We start from the raw sequence: 24,128 nt of genomic DNA, 5'->3' as shown, positions 1-24,128 counted from the left end.
AAAATAATATAAAAACACGTGTGTATTCGAATGCAACGTTGTGTCAAAATTTCAAAACAATCGGTGAAGAACTTTCGGAAATTTAAGATTTTGAACAAACGAACATTTACATTTTTATTTATATAGATTGTGGGGGGAAATGTAGAAACACCAGCACTCATAACATTCAATAATGGGGGACACATTACATTTTTAACTTTTATTACAGACTGGAGAAACCTGTGATGATTACCAATGACAAATATTTGCTCTTATTTTATACTTCTGAAACAATGCCATGACAACAGACCATTTGCCATACAGAAGTAAGGGCAGGGATTTGTGTCATTAATGGACCTGGTTCTTCTACTACTTTAAAGTATTTTTTAATATAAATTTTATTCACCATTCTCTTCCCCCAACACAATGGCTTGGATTCTAAGTTGCTTTTCCATTTGCACAAGGGGTGGTGATTTCTACTGGATTTCCCTTCCAAACAGCATATCACACACCATTTCCAAAGGTTCCACAGGAATGGATTTCCAAGGAATGTGGGGCGCTATAGTGGGAACTGGGGAGCAGGGAAGCCCTGATCCATTAATGCAACTGTTCTATTCAAAGAGAGGAAGTGAGGATTCAAGTCAAAGTACATAATCAAGAAGAGAGATCAAGAACATCTGAACTTGGAACAAGAGAGTTGTGGATCTCACCTACCATTGGTGTCAAACGCTTCTATGAAGAGCATAAATGACACACAGACCTGGGTACATGTCATACACATACCGGTAGCATATCAGTTTCGTTTTGTCTTTATTATTCTATATAGATAATAATGGGATGAGGAATGTGTGTGTAAATTGTTGTGCATAGATACACTGACAAGCTGCTGCCAACAGCCATTTCCTCACATATGAACAAGCATTACAACCTATATATGGAAATTGCTCTATTTCCTGCACATATATGATCCTGGTAATTTGGTAATATGTGAAGCAGTACCGGTAATAAAAATCATTAGCTGGTCATAAGCACCAACGCATGTTAGATGACAAACTGTCAATAAGCATCATTGTTCAGCAATACAGTTAGCAAAGATACCGTAAGTAGTAATTTGCAAAGTATTAGCCTAGTGAAAACTTCATTTTTAAAAACATGGCATTGACAACTGAACAGAAGGTATTGAAATTGGAAGTTTACATTAACAGTGTGTATGTATTAATATTACTAAGAACTGTCAGAACTTGCTTCTGTTACAAACAAGCATGATAAATTATTACAGCTTTTCAAGGCTTGTTTTGCTTGGCATCAGTTTCAGCAACAGAAAGCTAGCATTAAGGCAGGATGTTTAAAGAGGTGAGTAAGGACCCAAAAACATTGTATAACCTTAGTTAATTAGTTTCTCCAAGGTACAGTTCTCATTCAAATGTTTTCTATTTCTTTTAAGTCCCTTGGAATTTGACATGTTGATTATAATACCTTTTTTCTCTCTCAGTTGTCACTAATCAGGAAGTGAAACTCGAAACAGAAATAAGAAAAAAATGTTACAACATTGAGTGTAAGCACAATGACCCTTCCCCAATACCTCTCAATTACAAATGGAGATTGAAGTGGGTCTATAACAGGCATCCCCAAACTTCAGCCCTCCAGATGTTTTGGACTACAATTCCCATCTTCCCCAACCACTCGTCCTGTTAGCCAGGGATCATGGGAGTTGTAGGCCAAAATATCTGGAGGGCCTGGTCCATAACAATAAAATTTAGACTATAACAGTGACATTTGTGAGAATAAATAGCATTACAAAGTAGATTTCGCACTGACCAATGAGACTAGTGGGCTTGTAAAGTTACTATCTAAGAACTTTTTTTTTTATACAAATTATTCTGGTTCTTCTTCTGACCCAAAACATAAAAAAATTAAAAAGAAAAAGATACTTCTAATAAACAAATCCAAAGTAATGAAATGCTTTCTTACAATTCTACAGTGCCCCTCTCATTTTATTTTATTTTTTTGCCATGAAGGTTTTAAGTAGTTTAGGAAAGCCCATCTTCTTGGTCAATTATTTCAGTTTTGCTGGAGAACACATCAGCTAACATATGCTTTGGTATCTCAGACCCCCTGACTTTTAATGTGTAGCAGGCATTTTCCACTTTGGCCAAACTCTGTTTCAACGTATAGAGTTTTTTAGAAACTTCATATGGTCCAGTGTTGCCAATATAGGAAAAGCCATCATAGATCTGGCGCAGGAACTGGCTCAGCTCAAATGGGGTATCTATGTCCCCATTGCCAACACTGTTAATGCACATCCGCATCAGCTCTCCAGTCAAATCAGCCACTCCCAGGAGGTAATCTACAGGAGTCACCTTCAGGCTTGAAGTGTTATGTTGCTTGTTGTGACAATCAGAAGATGGCTAGCAACAAAGCAGAATACAATGGATAACTTAGAAACCAGTGAAATTGCAACTTGTTAAAGATAATTCAGAGAAACAACTAGTTATATAAAAATAATTCTGGAAAGAACATGGTCTTTCTTTTGAACCAGTCAACACATGGATATGGTTAATGTATGTCTCCCGTTATTTATTTGCAGGTATTAATCCCTATGTTGTGCGCAACTTATAACAGCTTAACCATAATGTGGTTCTCTACTATTTTTCCCAGCAGGTGTCCTGTGTCTTCAATAATAACATGGCTTCATCTTCAGGCCAGGAAAAGCATCACCTACTAAATTTTTGCCTGTCATGCAGCATTTAAGTTACAGAAGAGCCTCCACTCAACAGCTGGAAACTCTACCTAGCTACATTCAGATACTTGGGTTGTTTGAGTTCTTCTTAAATGAGACTTGTATCATTCACTGGCATGGAGCTCTCAGTAGTTTCCCATCCAAATTAGATAATCCACTCTTTTATTTTTTGTTTGTGGACAACAATGTCTTCATTTGCAGTGCATGCACATCTACTGAGTATGCACTCAAATGTATGCTTTAAGGTTTACAATTCCTCTAATCAACAAAAACATATTTTACAGATTCCCACTCACTACCATGGCAAAAACCGAGGCATAAATGGTCCAAGAGGATCAACTTGCTGATTAAAGAGAATGGTCAATGTTACTTAGGCAGGTGCAATGCAAATGCCTTGGGTGGTACCCAGCAAAGTTTACTCAGAGTAGACAATTAAAATTAACAGGCTAACTTAACAGTGTTCATTAATTTCAGTGGGACTAATCTGAGTGAAACTTTGTTGAATACCACACTTGGTCAGTTTCAAGCAAAAAAAACCCCAACAACCACAAACCCATTCAGGTTCCAGGAATCCTGGCAATTCAAAGGAATATCTGAAAAAAGATATTTAATAGAACCAACAGTCTCCAGCCTTGACACATGGGATAGATATATGCCCCTTCTAGTCACAAATTCTACAGCACACAGACTTAACTGCCAAATGTAGATGGGCCTTCACAAACAACACCGTGAACATTTAGTGTGGCATTAAACCCCAGAGGTAGATGTGAAGAAGTGCAAAAAGAAAGCGTGATAATACTTGTTTTAAGGAAAGAAATGATGGTGCAACTTCACACACCAGGAAACAGTGCATTGAGGGTTTCCAGTAGCAACAATTTACTGAAGCTTATTTCAAGGCTCATAAATTGGGGTGAGTAAGGTGGCGCTGTGGTTAAACCACTGAGCCTAGGGCTTGCTGATCAGAAGGTCGGCGGTTCGAATCCCTGTGATGGGGTGAGCTCCCGTTGCTTGGTCCCAGCTCCTGCCAACCTAGCAGTTCGAAAGCACGTCAAAATGCAAGTAGATAAATAGGAACTGCTACAGCGGGAAGGTAAACGGTGTTTCCATGTGCTGCTCTGGTTTGCCAGAAGCGGCTTTGTCATGCTGGCCACATGACCTGGAAGCTATACGCCGGCTCCCTCGGCCAATAATGCGAGATGAGCGCGCAACCCCAGAGTCGGTCACGACTGGACCTAATGGTCAGGGGTCCCTTTACCTTTACCTAACATTGTAACACCAACAGAAATGACGGAATGAGTACCTGAGCCTGCTTTGCTTTGTTTGCTCAGCCCAGAAAATACCATACCTGCATTTATTTGTTTTGCATAATTCATTCTGTTTCTGTTTGTCATAGGGGTAAAAGGGAAAGAGGAAGGCCCTGAAACATCTAGGAAGTTTACAAGGGAAAAACAAATTCCATGAAGCTAAAGCCGTGGTGTTTCAGACAAAAATAATAGGAATTTCCTAATATGTGAGTGAGGGATTGTATCCAAGAGTTATATGCAGGCACCCCCAAACTCGGCCCTCCAGATGTTTTGGGACTACAATTCTCATCATCCCTGACCACTGGTCCTGTTAGCTAGGGATGATGGGAGTTGCAGACCCAAAACATCTGGAGGGCTGAGTTTTGGGGTGCCTGGTTATATGTAACCCTAGAAAAGCTTCTTTCTAGGGGGACTGAGGGCCTCAAAAATGTTGTGAGTTGTGGCAATTGCTGAAAATTGGGGGAGGCAGTTTACATGAGTAGAGATCCTACTCTACAAGCTGTTTCTGCCCAACTATCTCTAATTCCTTGATCCTGCAACCTAGGTCTTAATTGAAGGTCACTGGCTGCCAGAAAAGGGCTTTTCAGGGGGTTGTAGTAGGCAGGATACGGTGGACAAAGGCTCACTACACTGTACAGTAAATTATGGAAACAGCCCTATGTGTTTACTATAAATAGCCAATGCTTCATTTCTACTAATCATAATGTTCTAATCATAGTGTTCTAATTTATGAATACTCCCTACTATATTTTATTTGGAAGGATGGGTAAAATATATGAAAATAATTGGGGTTTTCCTGCTATTTTTGTGGTTCTAAAATAATAAAGTATCAACTTTTGTACGTCACTATACTGAGCTACAAGTATCTGGAGTCTTATTTTTCTGAAGACACCTGGACCTACAAAAAGTAAAATTTTGACTTCTGTCTAAATACTCTCCATGAGTCATCTGTAATAGCAAAACTGGGTACACCACTTGTTCTTGTAGGAGTCATGTAATTTCCCATGTCAACAGCTCAAACTGTACAAACATTATGATGTATGGTTAGAGTTAAGCATAACCAAGATGTTAAAACATCAGGGTCTGAGATGACTCGGCATGCTTATCTTTCACCTATGACTCAGTTCCAGCTTTTCAAAGACAGTATACAGCAGGCATCCCCAAACTGCGGCCCTCCAGATGTTTTGGCCTACAACTCCCATGATCCTTAGCTAACAGGACCAGTGGTCGGGGAAGATGGGAATTGTAGTCCAAAACATCTGGAGGGCCGAAGTTTGGGGACGCCTGGTATACAGCTACTTGCTGCAAACAAGCAAGACATTATGCAGTTAATTGCTCAGGCTGTAAAGCTGTATTTTTTAATGCAAGTCCTCATGAATCAAAATCAGTTCTAATTCAGGTATCTTAAATGTACGTAAAATATATGGGGGAACCTGCAAAATTTACTGGAATTTGCTTTGAAAATGTGTAACTTAAAAGACTATTTCATGACATTTCCAAAAGATGATAATAAGTGAAAGCACTGGAAAACATTAAGATACCTTCCCTTAAGAACAGCCTTGCTAGAGCAGACCAATGGGCCTTCTAGTTCACCATCCTGCTTCCCTGCAGCTGCCAACTGCTCTGGGATACCAAATTGCTATTTTTAAAGATGAAAGTTGCAATAATCTGAAGGCCTAACAGCCACCTAGGCCAACATCCTTGTTGTAGGATTGTAGGGACTGAATTGTTCATCAGTAATTTACCAATAATTTCATTGGCTGGCGGGGTGGGGGTGGGGAGAGAGACAAAAATTCCAAGATTACATATTAAAATACACTAAATAAGATAGAAGTGCCAAGTAATGGACAGTTGTTGTTAAACACAATGGGTTTTAGCTCATTAGAAAGCCAACAAGTATTTTACTACCTTTGCTTCTTCCTCTTTATCTTCTTCTGAAAATACCAGTTGCCTATTGATCTCCTCTATACTAACTAATGACCGAGTTTTGATAAAATACTGGAATGAGACAGCTTCCACATATTCCTGAAGACCTGGTTGAAGTGGGAAAAAATAAAACAAATGACATTTCACCGTCATCCATAATTATTATGAAAATTATTTCAGTAATATCCTAAGGGTTCCTACAAAGAGAGTGTCAATTATGCAGCCAAGAACAGAAATATGGATGAACATTTCATAAATAATATTACACTGAAATATTATTGTCCCTGTACAGCAAATGGAAGATTCATCATAGCACCATGCATGCTGCAACTCCTATCTGCAATTTACAAATTGCAGTGGGGAATATTCATGTCACTTGTGCCAGGTTTAAATGGGTGGGATCAGGCCTTAAAATTACTATGATGTGTTTAACTGTGTGCTGGATTGTAGTACAGACATACCTTGGTTCTCAAACATAACCCGTTCCGGAAGTCCGTTTGACTTTCGAAAACCAAGGTGTGGCTTCCAATTGGCTGCCAGAGCTTCCTGCACTCAGTCAGAAGCTGCGGAAGCTGCATCGGACATTTGGGTTCCAAAAAATGTTCACAAACTGGAACACTCACTTCCAAGTTTGCGGCATTCAGAAGCCAAAATGTACAAGCACCAAGGCGTTTGAGAACCAAGATACGACTGTATTTGTCTATAAATAATTATGCAGCTTATAACTGTGGGATTCATGTTTTTGTTACAACTGCTTGGCACACTTTGACTATGATAAATGTATAAAATATTGTATAATATTTTAGTGTTTCTTCCACTAGTTAATCAATTTGATTATTTCATGTTCTCAGACTGAACCCCCACCAGACTGTTTCCTTCTGAAAGCTGCTATACACCTCTTCTACTGCAGGCTTCTTTGCCATTTTAATGACATTTTCTGTCCTTTGTAACTGTGGCATGGTTTTTCTTCAAATTCTTGAAGACTCAAAGAAAATTTGTTGCTTTCTACTCACAAGGCAAAATGTAGATCATTTTAAAACTTTATTCTCAGTTAATGACATGAATTCCATGACTAGCCAGGTGTGTACCTAGCACACAATGAAAACTCTATGCTTCATGAAAGTAGAGGAATACACATACTCTTTATATACTGGTACAGTAGGTTTGGAAAATGCATCACCACGGCATTTAATAGTCGAGATGACTGAAAAACAGGCTGTGGTAAATCTTTTGAAATGCCTTCATCCCTTTTGGACTTAACATACTGTTTTACTTAGAACAGGACAGAGAAGAAACAACCTCGAGTTCAGGATTATATGAATAACTGAGGGCAATAAATACTGGGCAGCTACTAGCTATAAACCTCATCAGTGAATTTCTCCTCAAAACAATGCCTTGGAAATAGCTACATTTTGGGGCAAGGCATCTGAAAGATGATCCTGTCACTTGCAAACTCCCAGTGTCCCTATACGTCACTCAGTTGCAGATTGCTTAATTCTCATTGCCCTCTCCCTTCTTCACTCAGCACCTCTTTACTATTGTCAAAGTTGCCACCCTCTTTTCTTACAAGCTCTAGTTAAACCAAAAAGGCAGTTTGACTGTGGCTCAGGAGCTGTATATAGTTGAGCTAAAGTACTCACTTTTTATAGTATTATCAAAACAGGTTTCGTCTTGACCATTTTTCAGTAGTGGGACCACAACTTACACTCACTTTACATACATGACTGCAACCTTATGCAGTTGTGGGAAAAATAAATAAATGGAGAACCAGGGAAACCCACTGGTGGCCGCTGTCCATTTACTTATTTTTTTCCTACCCATGCACCCAACAAGTTTTCCTTACTTACCAGGTCCTGGGAACAACTATGGGCAATCCCCCCCCCAAAAAGCTGAACAACTCTGGGCCATCTCCCCCCATTTTCTTAATTTGGAGTCCACAAAAATAGGAGTTGTCTTATACACGGGGGCGTGTTATACACAGGAAAATACGGTATCTTCATTAAGTTCTTCAAAATAAAGTCAGGATAGTAATTAACAGCTGTTCTAGACTTACACTAATGACTACTGAACTATGTTTTCCTCATTATAATCACATAAACTAGACATGAAATACGTGCCTTTTAGAAGTCCTCCACAAAAAGCAGCTTGAAAATGACATTTGGAATGACCTAAGACCTTGACATAAGGTGTTTTTAATAAGCAGGTAAAAGGATGTTTAAATATATTATATTGTAACTTAATGGAAGGACATCCGCTACTTTCAGCAAATAATCCCAACGGTGAAAAAAAATCCATCCCATTTCACTATTCCATCCAACAATACCTTCCTCCTCCTGCTCTCAGTTTTGGGTCGTTTCCAAGAAAAGGATTACTTAAGGATCATGCAGCCAGTAAGAGAATAGTTTATAAGGCTGCCTTTGTGTAGTTTGTTTTCCCTGAGTGAACACTGGGAAGGCCAATTAAAAATCCATGATTGCATCTGCCAGCACTTCCTCAGATATTAAAACAGACTAAAAGAATAGTAAAGAAATGTTGACATTCTGTCTCAAAAGTGAGAACTTTCAAGATCCATCTGGTCACCGGTTCAAGTAGATGGTACTCCTATAGTCTTCTGCGCCTCTTGTCTGTTCTCTCAAAAAGCTTTTAAAATTCTACTCTATATACATATTACAAAAGTGCAGTGTTCTTAATGCTTCCAACAGCTTATCCATGATAAAGATGACAAGGAGCAAACAGCAGCGACAACAGTACAACTTTCAAGAAAAACAATATAAATAAGAACAGGGAGGCTATTTATTAATCAATCCATTGCACTGAGACATCCACACAAGAAACTGGGTGAGTTAGTTCTTGAGAACAGTCAATGAAAAAATAATACCTATTTCTATTTTGCAGCATAATTTGCTGCTGAACTTCATATGAAGATTTTTAATTACTTGTCTTAATTAAAAGTATGTTCCTGTCGCCATCCCAGCAAGGGAGAAGAGGGGGAAGGAAACCCCCCGAAAAGAAGGACGGGCCCGATCCCACCGCTCCTGCTCCGCCGCCGCCGCCGCTGCAGCCACCCCCAAGGACTCGGGGGGTCGGGAGACTCAGGTGCGAAAGCTGGGTGCGGAGGGGCAAGGGTAGGGTCGCGACCGAGGCCGCGAGCGAACACGCGGCCGAGCCTAGGCCCGGCCTGAGCCCACTCCACCTTAGCCTAGTGTGCCAGAAGCAGGCCCGGAGGGAGGCCCACTGGAAAAGACCTCTTTTATTATTAATGTTTTTAAACATTTTTAAATATTTTTAAAGTATTTTTTACAACTTCCTTTTTCAATTTTTTTTTTCTTCCCTCTTCAATTTTAACATATATAATTCCAACTCCTTTTTCCCCCCCAACATATTCTCTCATATTTTTTCCTTTTTTTTTTCTTTTTTCAAACATATTTTTTCTCTTTTTAAAATAATTTTTTTTTCACTATCATTCATATATATCCCCCTTCCCCCCCTTTTTAAGGAAGGATACAGCCATTCACTGCCCACAACCTCGCTCTTTAAACCTCCTCTTCTCTCTCCCCCCCCCTTTTTTTTTTCCTTTTCTTCTTTTCCTCTTTCCCCTTCCCTTGTCTCATCTCCAGTTCCACCTCCATTTCTCCTTTATAAAGGGAGAACAATAAACCCTGCACCCTTCCCTACTTTATCTTATTTTAATTCACTCTTGCTAGCCTGCTCTTGCCTGTTTGCCTATTTTTTTTTTTTGTTATCTATTCTGTTATCATTACTACTGTTACCTCTACCTCCATCTTCACCCTTACCCTTCTACTTTCATCTCTCTAATCCCCCTTTGAGCGAGCACGCGATTGAGCCCTGGCCCAGCCTGAGCCCACCTCACCACAGTCCAGTGAGCCAGAAGCAGGCCGGAGCCCAGAGGGAGGCCCTCTGAAAAAGACCTCTTTCAGTATTTTTAAAATATTTTTCATAATTTTTTTCCCTCCCTCTTAGCACATACAATTTTTTTTTCTCAAACATATTCACACACACACACACACACACACACACACATATATATACACACACACACACATACATACACTAACAAAAATATATTCTTCCTCTTTTTAAAATATATTTTTTTCCCCACTATTTTTTCGCCAATTTTTCGCTACCTGCTCTATTATCACTACTACTGCTACTTCTACCCCCATTTTCACCCTTACCCTTCTGTTTTCACTTCTCTAATTCCCCTTGGTTCTTCCCCCCTCCCCAAAGCAACACCTTTACACCACTAATATCACATCACCCCCCACTTCGTTACAAGTACCCAACCCTCCCCCTTTACTCAGCTCTTCCTTAGCACACCCACCCACCCCACTTCTCACCCCCATGCAGATTTGACCATTTTATTTTACTTAATTGTTTAAAGCCACCCCATACCTACCCCTACCACCTTACTTTTTAAAAGGGGACCACTGCCGCTGAAACCTCCCCTCACTTGATCTACGGCTATCACCCCTACCCCCTCCACATACCTTTAAATACACTGTTCTCCGCCCCAGCCCCAACTCCTCAACTTGTACCCCATTTTAAGTTTGTTTGTTTCCCACTCCCTCCCCTTAACCCCTAAATCTACACACCCATACCTCCCCACCCCCTTCAATAACAACCCCCCTGCAAACCCTACCTCGTACCAAACCAAAAATCACCAACAAAAGATATTATCAGTGCGACTACTCCACCTCCTCCCTCTCTCTCCCCCCTTCCTTCTTTTCACTCCCTCTTTCCCTCCCTCTCCCTCCTTCTCACCCCCTATCCCCCCCTCCCCTCCACCCCCTAGCTACTCTCCAACCCCCCAACCCCTGTTTTTCTTTCTTGCTCCTAAACCCCTTCCTCCCTCATCCCTCCCACCCCTGACCACTATACTACCGCGCCTGATTTGCCCCAAAACAGTACTCTGCCAGCCTTAATTCTTTTAAGCACAACCCAGAGAAGACACAAATGACCGCCTAATCCAGACGCTCTGAACCGCCACCAACCAATAACGCCTGAACAATCCAGCAACAAACAGCAATCAGGAACCACCAACACCACTACCTCTAACCACAACACACCATACCTCAAGAGGTCACCAAGCAGACCTTGAATCAAAGCCACAAGGGAGAACGAGACGACACCAGCCAGGGAAATGGCGAACAGCACTGAGACCATAACACCCCCTCAAGGTGACGACCACCCAACAACAAATCAAGAGCCGAGGGAAATGGAAGCAAAACTAACAGAGAGAATAACAAAAAGACTAACAAAACAATTAGCAAAACAACTGGAGGAAACAGTAGCCCCCCTACGGGCACTTATCGACGAACTAACCTCCAAGATGGTAGCCTTAGAGAATAAAAACCAAATACAGGAAAAAATAATTGAGCAACAACAGGAGGAAAACGCACACTTGAAAAAGAAACTGGTCGAACTGGAGACAGAAAACGAAGAATTGAGAATCAAACAAGCGGACCTTGAAGATCGCAGTAGACGCTGCAATATCCGCTTCCGCAACTTCCCCGAAAGAGCAGAGGAAAGAGGTCCAACAGAACTAATTGTTAACTGGTTGAAGGACACTATCCCAAATCTACAACTTGAGGCAAACGACCTGGAGAGGGCCCACAGAGCCCTAAAACCCATGCCGAATCCCGACGCCCCCCCAAGGGACATCATCGTGCGCTTCGCACGTTACAAAAAGAAAGAGGAGATATGGAATTACCTCAAAACCTCAACTAACCTCCAATACAAAAACAACCACATATTGGCCTTACAAGACCTGTCCCAGGACACCCTGAATCGGAGAAAAATGCTACGCCCATGCACCCGAAGTCTCCAAGAAGCAGAGATCAGATACCGATGGGGCTTCCCCTTCCGCCTCATTGTAACAAACAAGACAACACAGTACACAGCTACTAACAAAACTGAAGCCCAGCAACTACTGAAGAACCTCGGACTCAACACCCCACCGGAATGGCTTCAAGATGACCCACCAAGCGACAGCCAAGACCAAGACAACGAAACGACAGCAAATAACTGGACGAAAGTACAGAACAACAGGAAGAAAAAGAAGATACAAAGGCAACACAACGCACGCCAAAACAACGCACGCCAGTTCAACCAAACACCGTCACGCACAGAACTATTCGGCCGAGCATATGACACAAGAAGCAGGGTCAACGAAACCAACACGACACAGAGGAACGACCATACTACCACAACAACCACAACTAAGTGAAGCAACCGGAAAACATCCCAAACTGAAGGACTGGTGATTCCCCCCCTTCCCCCACCCCCTCCCCCCACCCCCATAAGGCCATAAACATAGCTAACACCAGCTACTCCACCCCCCCAGCCCCACACCCTCACGGAAACTGCCACTCCAACACCAGTCCTAACACCCTCAACCACAACCCACACCCCTACCATCCTCCCCAATCCACACTAAGGAAAAATAACAACCGTAACATTCATAACACAACTTACAATCAGGCTAAAAGATGACACATAACCAGCACAATGGTGGCACCAGAGCGTACCAACACCCGCACCCACACCCCAACATAACAACAATGTTGCTATTAACATTAGCAACATTGTTCCTAACTCTCACACCCAACATGCATGCCACAAGGATGCTTTACACAGTCTCGCTGATCACCCCCCATCGTAAACGACAAGGGGGAAGGCCTGTCTCTGAACATGGCCCCCCACGTCAGCCGAGACCCAGGGCCAACCGGCCAAAGGCCGGATGGCCCAAAATACCCCGAACGAACACCTATATAAATACATATAGGGAATTCTCTACAACCTCCCCCCTACTCTTTAACCCAAATCTAACTCCAACCCCATTAGCCCCCCACCCACCACCCCCTAGGTCAGTGCAACCTCAACGGTTCAGTAAACAGCATGAAATGAGAGACACAGGACAACCCGAATGGGTTGGCAAGGAATCGCTCCATATAATAGACAAACATGACGGATAGCTTAAAAGCAATTACACTAAATGTAAGGGGGCTGGGAAATCCCATCAAAAGAAAGCGCATCACCTCATACATAAATACCATGAAACCACACATCGCCTTCCTACAAGAAATACACAACCCCCCCAAAAGGAACAGACTACTGAGCGACCCCCGCTTCAGCCAACAGTGGGTGGCACAGGGCTCAGGTAAGGCCCGCGGAGTAGCCGTAATACTTCATAGAGACCTAAACTTCAAAGCCACAACAGTCCTAAAGGACAAAAGAGGCAGATTCATCTTCATCAAAGGAACAATAGATGGCAAAACTAAACTGACAATTGGCTCTATATATGCCCCAAACTCGAAACAACTAGAATTCTTCCAGAAGACACTGAACAAGTTCCTCTCCTTCTCGGAAGGGGAAGCAATCCTAGGAGGTGACCTCAACCTAAATATAAAAGGCATATCCCTGAAAAACACTCAACCCACAACCCCAGGGGCAACCTTCCTTCATGGGAAACCCCCAACAACGAGGGACCCTTACAAGTTACTAAAACTATTAAAAAACAGAGGCCTCTATGACATTTGGAGTGAGCTGCACCCAGGAGACACCACCCACACATTCCAATCTGGACGTCACGGCACAACGTCCAGATTGGACAGCATTCTACTCTCACAGAGCCTGATTCCCCTGGTGGAATCATCTAACATAGGCAACATTAAAATAACAGACCACGCCCCAGTAGAAGTCACCATTAAAATAGGAGAGAGAACACACAGTACTCCATCATGGTCCTTCAGCCCCATCCTAACCACAAACAAACAAACCAGAGAAAATCTTACAAAGACCCTCCAAAACTATTTCAAAGAAAATGATGTAGACAACACAGCGACCCCCCTCCTATGGGACGCAATGAAAGCGGTCACCAGAGGAGCATGCATAAAAGAGAAAACATTCCTCAAAAAACAAACCTCCACACAGATTAGTAAAATGGAACAAGACATTACCGCCCTCACATCACGCTACAAACAAACAGGAGCCAAAAAACTCCTTAAACTTATAGAACAAAAAAGAAGAGAAATAGACTCCCTAGAAATTAACAAAACAATGATCAGTATTCTATATTCTAAACAACGCTTCTATGAATACGGAGGGAAGAACTCCAGACTATTAGCAAATAGATGTAGGAAACGAACACTCAAAACAAAAATACACTGCATCACCAAAAAGGACGGCAACATAACATTCTCCCCCAGAGAAATAACCTCAGAATTTGCAGAATTCTACTCCAACCTATACACTTCCTGTAATCCACCCGAGAAGGAAATCCAAAAATTCCTAGCAGGACTGACCATGCCTAACCTAACAGATGAGGAATGGGAATTCATGGACAGTCCTATCACCCCAGTGGAAATAGACACGGTCCTGAAAAACTTGAAACCACACAAAGCCCCGGGCCCAGACGGCTTCACTGCAGAATTCTATAAAAAATTCAAAGAACCCCTGCTGCCCTACATGACACGCCTGTTTAACGACATCATGAAAGGGAGGCCCATCCCCAAAACATGGAACCATTCCAAAATAGTATCCATCCCAAAACCTTTGAAGGACAATCTCAAAGTAGAATCATACCGCCCGATTTCACTAATAAACCAAGACTACAAAATATTCACAACAATCCTGGCCAATCGCCTAAAAACTTTCTTAGGTAAGTTAATAGCCCCAGACCAGACCGGCTTTGTCCCCGGTCGCAATATCACGGACCCCATCAGGAAACTACTGAACCTAATTGAACACAGCAAGGCAACTAAACTCCCATTGACAATTATGTCCTTAGACATCCTCAAAGCCTTTGATTGCCTAGAATGGAAATACCTATTAGCAGTACTAACTAACATGAAATTTGGCCCCAACTTCCTACAAACCCTCAAACAAATATACTCCCAAGCCTCGGCTAAATGCAGAATTAATAACATGGACTCGAACACCATAGCAATCCAAAGAGGCACAAAGCAAGGATGCCCATTATCTCCCTTCCTATTCATTCTGGCTCTAGAGCCCCTAGCAATCCGAATGTGAGCGTCCACAGACATCAAGGGAGTGGAAATAAAAGGCAGAACATACAAACTAGGGCTCTTCGCAGACGACCTAATGATCACAACATCAGACCCCTTAAACACAGCGATCTCCCTAATCAGAGAACTCAACACATTTGCAGTGGTGTCTGGCCTACAAGTAAACTTTGCAAAATCAGAAGCCATGTGCTTCCACACCCCTCCTCACACCCAGAAAGAACTCACTAATATCACTAAGATAAAACTCTGTCATACCAAGTTCAGATACCTAGGGGTACAAATAACCAAAAACCTCAACAAATTATACCTGCACAACTATAAACCCCTGTGGCAGCAAATAAACAAAGACCTAAAGAGATGGAGCAATATGAACTTCACCCTCTCAGATAAAATGGCCATGATCAAAATGATCATTCTCCCAAAATTAACCTACTTATTCCAAACCCTCCCAATCTGGATCCCCCCAACCCAACTTCGCAGATGGCAGAAAAAACTATACTCTTTTATCTTCTCGCATAAAAAACCAAGAATAAGCACCAAATACCTGCACCTTCCCACCTCACAAGGAGGATGGGGAATCCCCAACATAGAAACATATTATAGAGCCAACCAAATACGACATATAATCCCATATATACTGGAAGATGAAACAAAACAATGGATACACTTAGAAAGGGACACGATTGATAGTATTTGCACCTCAGCATACCCACTCCTCCCAAACAAACTAAGGAAGATACCCGCAACACTAAACAGGTACACACAAACCATGTTCAAAGCATGGAAAACAGAGACAGACAAATTATCCCCAACCTCATCCCCACTAATCCCCCTGGCTTACCATCCGCTATTCCACCATGCAGCACAAAACCTCCAGATAAAAACCTGGCAGACCAAAGGCTTATATCGCCTAATAGACTTTTATAAAAACAACCAACCTATGACAACACAAGAAATACAGGACAAACTAGAAGACATCCAAATATCCTGGTTAGCACAACACCAACTACATGCCCTCTTAAACAATCCAGTTGTAAAATCAGCAGCGACCAGACCCCTAACTACCTTTGAAAACCTCATCCTGACGACGAAGGGACAGGGCAAAGGGATGGTATCTGCAATATATAAAATACTGCTCCAAAACCCCACAAGCCCCCTAGACACAATCAAAAGACAATGGGAAGACGACATAGGCTATGAAATTAATCCCGCCCAATGGACCAAAATGTGGTCTAAACCCCCCTTTAAATCCATATCAGCAAAAAGAAAAGAACTCACTCTGAAAATCATCTACAGGTGGTACCTAACACCACGGAAACTAGCGATAATACGCCCAGGAACATCACCAAAATGCTGGAGAGGATGCACCTCAACAGGCACATACTTCCACATGTGGTGGGAGTGCCCCAAAATCCAACTATTCTGGAAAACAACCATAAGAGAAATAGGTAAAATAACCCAACAAACTTTAGAATTCACCCCAGAACTGGCCTTGCTAAACATCTTCCAGGACAATAACGCGCACCTACATCACAAAGAACTCATAACCCACTTACTCTCAGCAACCAGAAGCACCATAACCAGACACTGGAAAGACCTGTCAGGAATAAACATGGACCATTGGTACCAAATAGTATGGGAAACAGCCCTACTAGAAAAATTAACCAATAAGTTGAAACTGACACGGGGACAAATAGAAGAGGATGGCTTCACCCCGGTATGGTTCCCCTTTATCACATACACAGCCCAACAAGATAACGACAAAAACCCACCAACAGCATACAAATCCATATGGTTAACCTGACCCACAACACTCACCCCCTTGCTCACAAACAAAACAAAGACCACCACAGCTAACCACAAAGGAACAACCATATCCTAGGCCAACCCCAGCATCTCTCACCAACAAAGGAAAACAAGCGAACAACAGAGAACCTATGCAAATGTCGCTGACAAGAAAAAACCCACCCCACCCTCCCCCCACCCACTATCCTTCCCCTCCCCTCACCAATGTCTCAACAAACAAAACTGAGATTGTAACAATCTTAAGAGAGACATTGCTCTCATCTCTGTAAACCAAGAAAATCCTTAATAAAAATGATTTTTTTTAAAAAAAAAAAGTATGTTCCTGTAATTTAATGTTATTCAAGTATTTAGATGCAGAAGCCAGGTCTTCTGGATTTTATATTCTCCATTTTCTTGATTAGGACAGTGTATTTTTTCAAAGACTTCCCTCCAAAATTAATCTGCATTCAGTTTTCTCAATAATGAAATACAGCATTCACATATGATTGAAAATAGACAAATTAAACCTGTACATTTTGGGAAGAACACTGCAACAGAGGAAGCTGCCTTATGCTAGTCAGACCAATAGTCTATTTAGCTCAATATGTTTACAATGATTTTCAGCAACCCTCCAGGGTTTTAGACAAGGAGTTTTCCCCAGCCCTACCTAGAGATGCTGCAAAATGAAACTGGGACCTTCTGCATGGAAAGCAAATGATCTACTACTGAACTATGGCCCTTCCCCAAACAATGAAATAGTTGGAACAGGAAGTACCGTATAGGAAACCCAGTATATATCACATGACTCTGCTAACTTATCTAGGACCTTCACAGGGTGGCAAGAACATTAGCAGAAATATATACCAAAAAGGAGGCCCTAAGAGTCCTACAAACAAGTCCCAGAATAAGGATACAATAGTGCTTTAAAGATAGGTGGATATACAGATTATTAATTTTAGTTATATTAAGTGCTCCTTTAAAATAATGCTTTATGTTTCAAATATCACAGCTGCTATAAATCCAGTGCAAAAAAGACATTGGTTAGATCATGCTCCTGAACAGCATAAGTCTCAACTGAATTGCAAAAGTATGTTTAATTTATTATAGAGATGCTTGCATGTATACCGGTACTAGCTTGCTCATTATCTCACTACTTGACCCAAGGAAAATGAAGTAGATCTGATGGCATTCCATTAAAAGATTATTTAGTACTTTAAAAGCAATGATGTCAGAATAGCCAAAACCCCAAATAATTTGAGAAAAGCAAATTGGAATCTACCAAGATAGCCCAACTGTAACATAACAAGGGAAAATGCACAACTATCCCAGAACAAAGCTAATTGATGCAGGGGGAAATTACTTTTAAGTAATCTGTGTAGAAGTCCTTAATAATGATGACATTAGTTTCTTCAGTAGTCCAATCAGGAAACTGCATTTCCACATTTGGAATCTTATCTCTGTTGTCAAAAACAGCAAGGAGAAGAACTTATTTAAATTTTAAGCTACATCCTGTTACTTTGTTATTCAGCTGTCTTAATTTTACACAGCAATCCAATGGACCTTTTCAATGAATTCTCCCTCTTCATGAATTTAAGATCTTTTATTTCCCAGTGAGCCTGTTGCAATTTACATTGTATCACTTATTACATTACTAGTTATTTCTGGGTTACTGCTGCACTGTATGCATGCTGCTATGAAAACCTGCATACAATATACAGCCTTGTTTTTGTTCTAGTTACTTTACAGCAGGGGCAATATTTTTTTCTGTTGAGGGCCACATTCCCTCAGAAATCTGTCAGGGTGGGTGGGTGTCAATTTATTTCTCTCTCTATCACTCACCACCCTCTTTCTCACATTTCCTCCCCATCCAAAAAAGCAGGCTGCTAGGAGATAGGTAGAGATCTAAGCTGATTACTTGCAGAGGGCTTTTGAAAACAGGCTGCAGGTCAAACATGGTCCTAGGACTGCAGGTTGCCCACTCCATGCTATAGCTCCTAGAAATCAGTATAAATTTGAAGTCTAGGAAACAAATAAATATTTGCCTGATTATTTCAAACATATGTGGAGCTTCTGTCTACCTCACTTCTGCGGCTCTCATATATTCTCTCTCCTAGTTTTGCCTTCTCTTACTCATACCTGTTGGCATCCCCTTTCCCCCATGTTCTTTTAGAACAGGGGTCCCCAGACTACGGCCCCCGAGACTCTTTTATGCAGCCCCCAGGGACGCCCGCTGCCGCCACCTGCTCTTACCGGCGCGGCGCAGCTGCCGACTTCCTACCCAGAAAAGCGACAGAAATAGCTTGTGCGCATGCACAAGCGTCATTTCCGGTGTACTTCCAGGTCGGAGGAGGCTTCTGCACATGCGCACAAGCTATTTCCGGCGCTTTCCAAGTCGGGAGTGTGCCAGAAATAGCGTTTGTGCATGGCCGTGCGCTCCCCCACCCTCCGGCCCACCACGCAATCAGCGTGGCGGGCATCCGGCCCAAAGCCAGGTAAGTTTGGGGACCCCTGTTTTAGAACTAGGGTGGCAAACTCATGAGTTTGTTTCAAGTGGCCTGGCAACTCTCCAAAAGTCCTCTTGCCCTAAACTTACCTTGCAAAGCTCTCTTCTCCTATAACACTCAAGAAACAGGAAGGAGCGCCCCTTCCTTCTAGAAAGGAGCTTCTTGTCCTCCTAGCTCAGTGCTAGGATGTGGAAGAAAACCGCTCTTTCTGCTCTTCTGATAAATCTGAAACCCCTCTGCTTCCCATACCTACAATGGATGAGTCTCGTCTTTGCTCACCAACCATTTCACAGTTATTAACATAGCCCTAGTCATAGCCATGAGTCTTTTCATGCATTATTTATTCCACTGTGCAGCTTATCATACATTAAGTTTTGGGGCCATTCCATTGTCACGGGTGGGACACTTGGACCATGTTTTTTGGTATTCACACATGTGTAAGAATGTAAATATACATAAAAATTAACAACCAAAATTTGAACTATGTTCTTAATAAGATACTGAACATTTTACTAATTTTTTATTATTTTTATGGATATTTTTGACAATTTTATTAAATGTTAAAGTATTGTCACGGGTGGGACAAAAAAAGGACACGGAGCTTGAGATAAGTTTGATTTATGGAAAAACTCTGTGAGTTGGGAGGTGAATCAATTATAAACTCAGCATATCTGTTTAAATCAATGTTTATTGGTTACAACTATGCAATCAGAAATTTAGGTTAAGAAATTTAATGATACAAAATTAAGGAAAAAATGCTGTCACGGGTGGGACAATGAAATGTCACGGGTGGGACGCGTCTGGCATACACTTGATTTAACATACAATTAAGGTTGTTAAAAATGGAATAATTACAAAAAAACCTTTTGCTATTACTATACTTACTATCTACTATAGCCTACAAAGTATAATGTTGTATTTACTAAAATTAAAATCTATTTTAAAAATATTTTCTTCTAGTCCATCTCTGGGCCAATTAACCACTTTCAAACACATCTACATTTTCAGTAAATTCATAAAAAATGTTCCTTCTGACTCGTTTAACATTAGGTTGGGGTAAGATACTAAGAATATGTTCAAACTGCACATATGATATGTCTTTTTCATCAACTTGAAACAGCTTTCCAGAATTGTTAACTGCTCGCATACACATCACCTTGACTTCTCCATCATCTTCAACATTACTTTGGCATATTGCAGCATATCTATATTTAGTAGGCCTGGTTCTTTGTCTTTTTGTAGTTGTTTCAAATTCAACTAAAACATATGTCCCAATAGTCACTCCATCAACAAACGGCTTCACTCCAACCACCGGCACATCTGTTTCATTTGTACAACTTGCTACACCATCTTGTTTTTCTGTGTCACTATCAGAATCTCTGTAAACATCAGAAACTTTTAACTTGAACAGTTCTGTGAAGACTACGTGGGTGGACTTTTGAAAAGAAGGTCCATAAACTAAACTTCTTTTGTCTTTAGCTTTAAAAAAATGGTTGGACTGCACGTTTGGAATCTTCCTCACCAAAGTCCAGCGCTCATCTAGCATCGCCATATTTGCACTGATATCAGTAGGTGTTAAAAGGACAAACTTCACTCTTGGTACTGCTTTTTCAGCACATTTAACAAAATCTGATGCTGAATTGATTACTACTCTCCTTTGTTTCACTGCATTCCAAACTGCTTGCTTAGTTAATCCACCAATCCCATCCACGGCACCCTTGCCGTGGGATGTAGCAAAAAAAAACCATTCCCCATCAACACCAAAGTCTTCAGGCATAAAACACAGATTGGACAGTGTGTACTTATTTTTGAACTGACCAGCACACCCATCAGAAAAGATTTTGACCTTTGTCAGTCTGTTAAATTCTTTCTTAAGTTCTTCAATTATGGCTTTTAGGCATGCATATACTGAGTATTTGTCGTGGGTTAAGTGATCCGAAACCACGGCAAAAGAACGTACTTTGCCTTGAGTCCAAGCGCAACCAGTAAATACTGTGATTTGGTTGTGGGTCCAGTGTGCACTTTGGATTTCATCTTGCGATGTTGCCAAATAGTTTTCAGCAAAATCCACTTGAAGAATCACCTCATCATCAGCTACTGTGTCCTTCATATTTTTGAAAGCTTTAGCTTGTAATCGCTTTACAAAGAAGTGCTTCTTAAATTTACTAAATTGATTTTGTAGCTCATTGACAGCTTCTTCTATGGTTCCTTTTGCTTCAAAAACCTTAGGCCGGCTAGAACAGTCATCTTTCCATTGCTTCCAGAAAATCTCAGACGACATGTTTAAGTCTTCATCAATTAGGGTGTGCAAATTAAGTACACACTTTTTGCATTCACCATTCATGCACTTTTCATTTTCCAAATCACAACAAGTAAGGCTCAAAAGATCAGAATGTGTGGAAGGAAAAAAAATGTCTTTCCTACTTATGGCTTCAATTAGGAAATTGAAATTAGCGTGGTATTTGCAAACGCAAACATTGTGTGGCATTTGAGAAGCTAAGTCAATATTTTTAGGCCTCAGTTCATAAAATTTTGATTTGCTGATTTCAACTGTTGGGTTATCAATCTTAAATAAGGCATAGGCCTCTTGGACTGTCATATTCATATGCCGCTTTTGGATTTTGATTCTTTTTCCACTTGTTGGATCTTTAATAGATTTGACATCCTTAATTCCTGGTGCCTGCCTGCTAATATCATCTGAATTATAAAACTCATGGACCTTTGCGATATTATCTTGTGAAATAATAGAACTTTTGGTGTTCTGTTTAGGGCTTTTATCAAATAGTGTTTTTGACGCTTGAGGTGAACTCTCATACACAAGCTTTCGTAACACGGCTATTCTTTTCCGTGGACTTAATGGCAACACTCTTTTAACTTTGGTAACAGCCTTTCCAAGAGATTGTGGGCATTTAAATGACCCAATCTCTGGAATAGTAGTGTCGCCAATTGGCCTAGATTCTTTTTCTTTTATCTTTTGTCTGTACTTTCTTTTGCGCTCAGTTTCTTTCCGTCTGTATTCCATAAGTGATTTTGCAGACAAATTCTTTACCAACTTCATCTTTTCTCGCCTCTTCTTATCTCTGACCCTCTCCTTTTCTTTGAAGCTTTCACATTTGTTTTTATCTTGTTTTAGTTTTTCACGCAGCTTTCTCATACGTTCTGCAGATGTAGTCTTTCCCATTTTGTGTATTGATTCAAAGGTTATATTATCTGTATTACTGTATGTATTCGCATTAGGGTAAAGTAACGGTAACTGCCTTTGTTCCAGAAGGAACAGCTACTATTGGTTCATTCAAGCAGCTGCATTTGGCTCCTTAGTCTTATTGGTTTCCACCAAAAGGCAGCTTTGTGATTGCTTGAGATTGTTCCCTCCAAAATGTATCTCTTTCTAGCTAGTTCCCCTCTCCTCAGTCCCCTCAGTCTTGTTTGCCAGAATAAAGAATTATTACATGAGGAATCTGTCTCCTGTCTGCAGAGAGCTGAAATCACTTGCTGAAATCACTAACTCAAGCTACAACAGTTAGCAACCTAATAAAACAAGCTGAAAACTGTCACGGGTGGGACAGAAAAAAATTATTAAAATTTCATGGTGTTTACATTAATTAACTGCATTTTTATTATTGATAGGTGTGTTATACTCTAATACATACTCCCACAATAAAACAAACATAACCTATAAATTAGTTTTATCACAAAATAAACTTTTGTACCTTTTGCTGTCACGGGTGGGACACTGAAACAGCATCCCATTCAATAATAAAAATAAAATAGAAATAACTTACCTATTTAAAAATTTTCAAGTCCAATGTGTAGACAAAGTTATTCACTTTAATAATATACCAACAATGACAACCACAATTTTTGTTTATCTTTAAAAAATAATGCCAACCTAAATGAACAAAATTAAGCTACACAATCAGAAAAGTGATACTGAAACTTCAAGCTCAAATTTCTCATGAAAAAAATAATTTCAAATTCTTTTTTCCTTTGGAATATTGAACTTTAATATGTTTAGTTAATGAAACTATAAGTAAAATAAGTATATTTTAAAAATAATTTTTTTCTTATCAGGCTCATTTTTCACGGAATGGCCCTTTGGTTACAACAGAACTAGTTTGAATGCAGAATCAGGACATTGAATTTAATGTATTTATTTTTCTTTGTACGTCATCCCGAAACAAAGCTATCTGCGTGTCTTACAATAAATAAGTAAAAGCTATAGAAATGAATAAAAATGTAAATCATTAACATAAACACAAAATTCACCACACCCCAAAATGAAAAACATATTTTTAAAAAAGAGGCCCAGAAGTCACAGGAAGGCATTTATTGCTATTTTACTCCTGGAAGCCAGCATTAATCTTCTGCTTTCCTAAAACTTCTTCAATACATATTATTCATACTGTCAAAAAGGGATGTTTCGAATATGCTATAAACTAGGAGACAGGGATTCTATAGTACAAGTGCTTTGACTTCAAATGTTATCACAAAAGAACACTATTCCTAACAATATGCATGAGAGTAGCTCTCTGTTGTTGTTGTTTTAAACTAGTTATTTCAGTATCTCTCTGTTTGCTTGTATAGTCATCCCTTGGGACAATCTGTACTGTTAAGAAACGTGTAGAAAACAGGCATCCTTTTTTGTTATTGTTCAATTATTAGTACTACACTCAGCGTTTGAGCTCATACAAGTATCCTTTGGGGAAATGCTCTGCGTGCCATTAGCACTATTCTTAATGAGGGAAAGCAGAAAACTTCTTTTAGTGCTCTGCCAGAATTGTTTTATCTTTAAGTCAAAAGAACAACGGCTTGGAGTAACCCCAAAAAAAGCATTTCATAACTA

General features: G+C 40.5%; 1 protein-coding gene across 1 annotated transcript in view; it reads right to left on the bottom strand.

Annotated features, from left to right (window-relative positions):
* The window catches only part of TSNAX (translin associated factor X), a 32,497-nt gene continuing 8,369 nt past the window's right edge, over positions 1-24,128 (bottom strand). Inside the window, exons 5-6 of the mRNA XM_035108451.2 lie at positions 5,932-6,056; positions 1-2,387 (exon numbers count right to left, since the gene is read on the bottom strand). Coding sequence (XP_034964342.1) covers positions 2,010-2,387; positions 5,932-6,056 — 503 coding nt within the window. The 3' untranslated portion in view covers positions 1-2,009. The remainder of the gene's footprint in view (positions 2,388-5,931; positions 6,057-24,128) is intronic.

The sequence above is a fragment of the Zootoca vivipara genome, chromosome 3 (assembly GCF_963506605.1).
Source record: "Zootoca vivipara chromosome 3, rZooViv1.1, whole genome shotgun sequence".
NCBI classification, from domain to species: domain Eukaryota; kingdom Metazoa; phylum Chordata; class Lepidosauria; order Squamata; family Lacertidae; genus Zootoca; species Zootoca vivipara.
The sequence above is the reverse complement of the archived record's forward strand: the minus strand, read 5'-3'. Positions and strand labels throughout refer to the sequence as shown.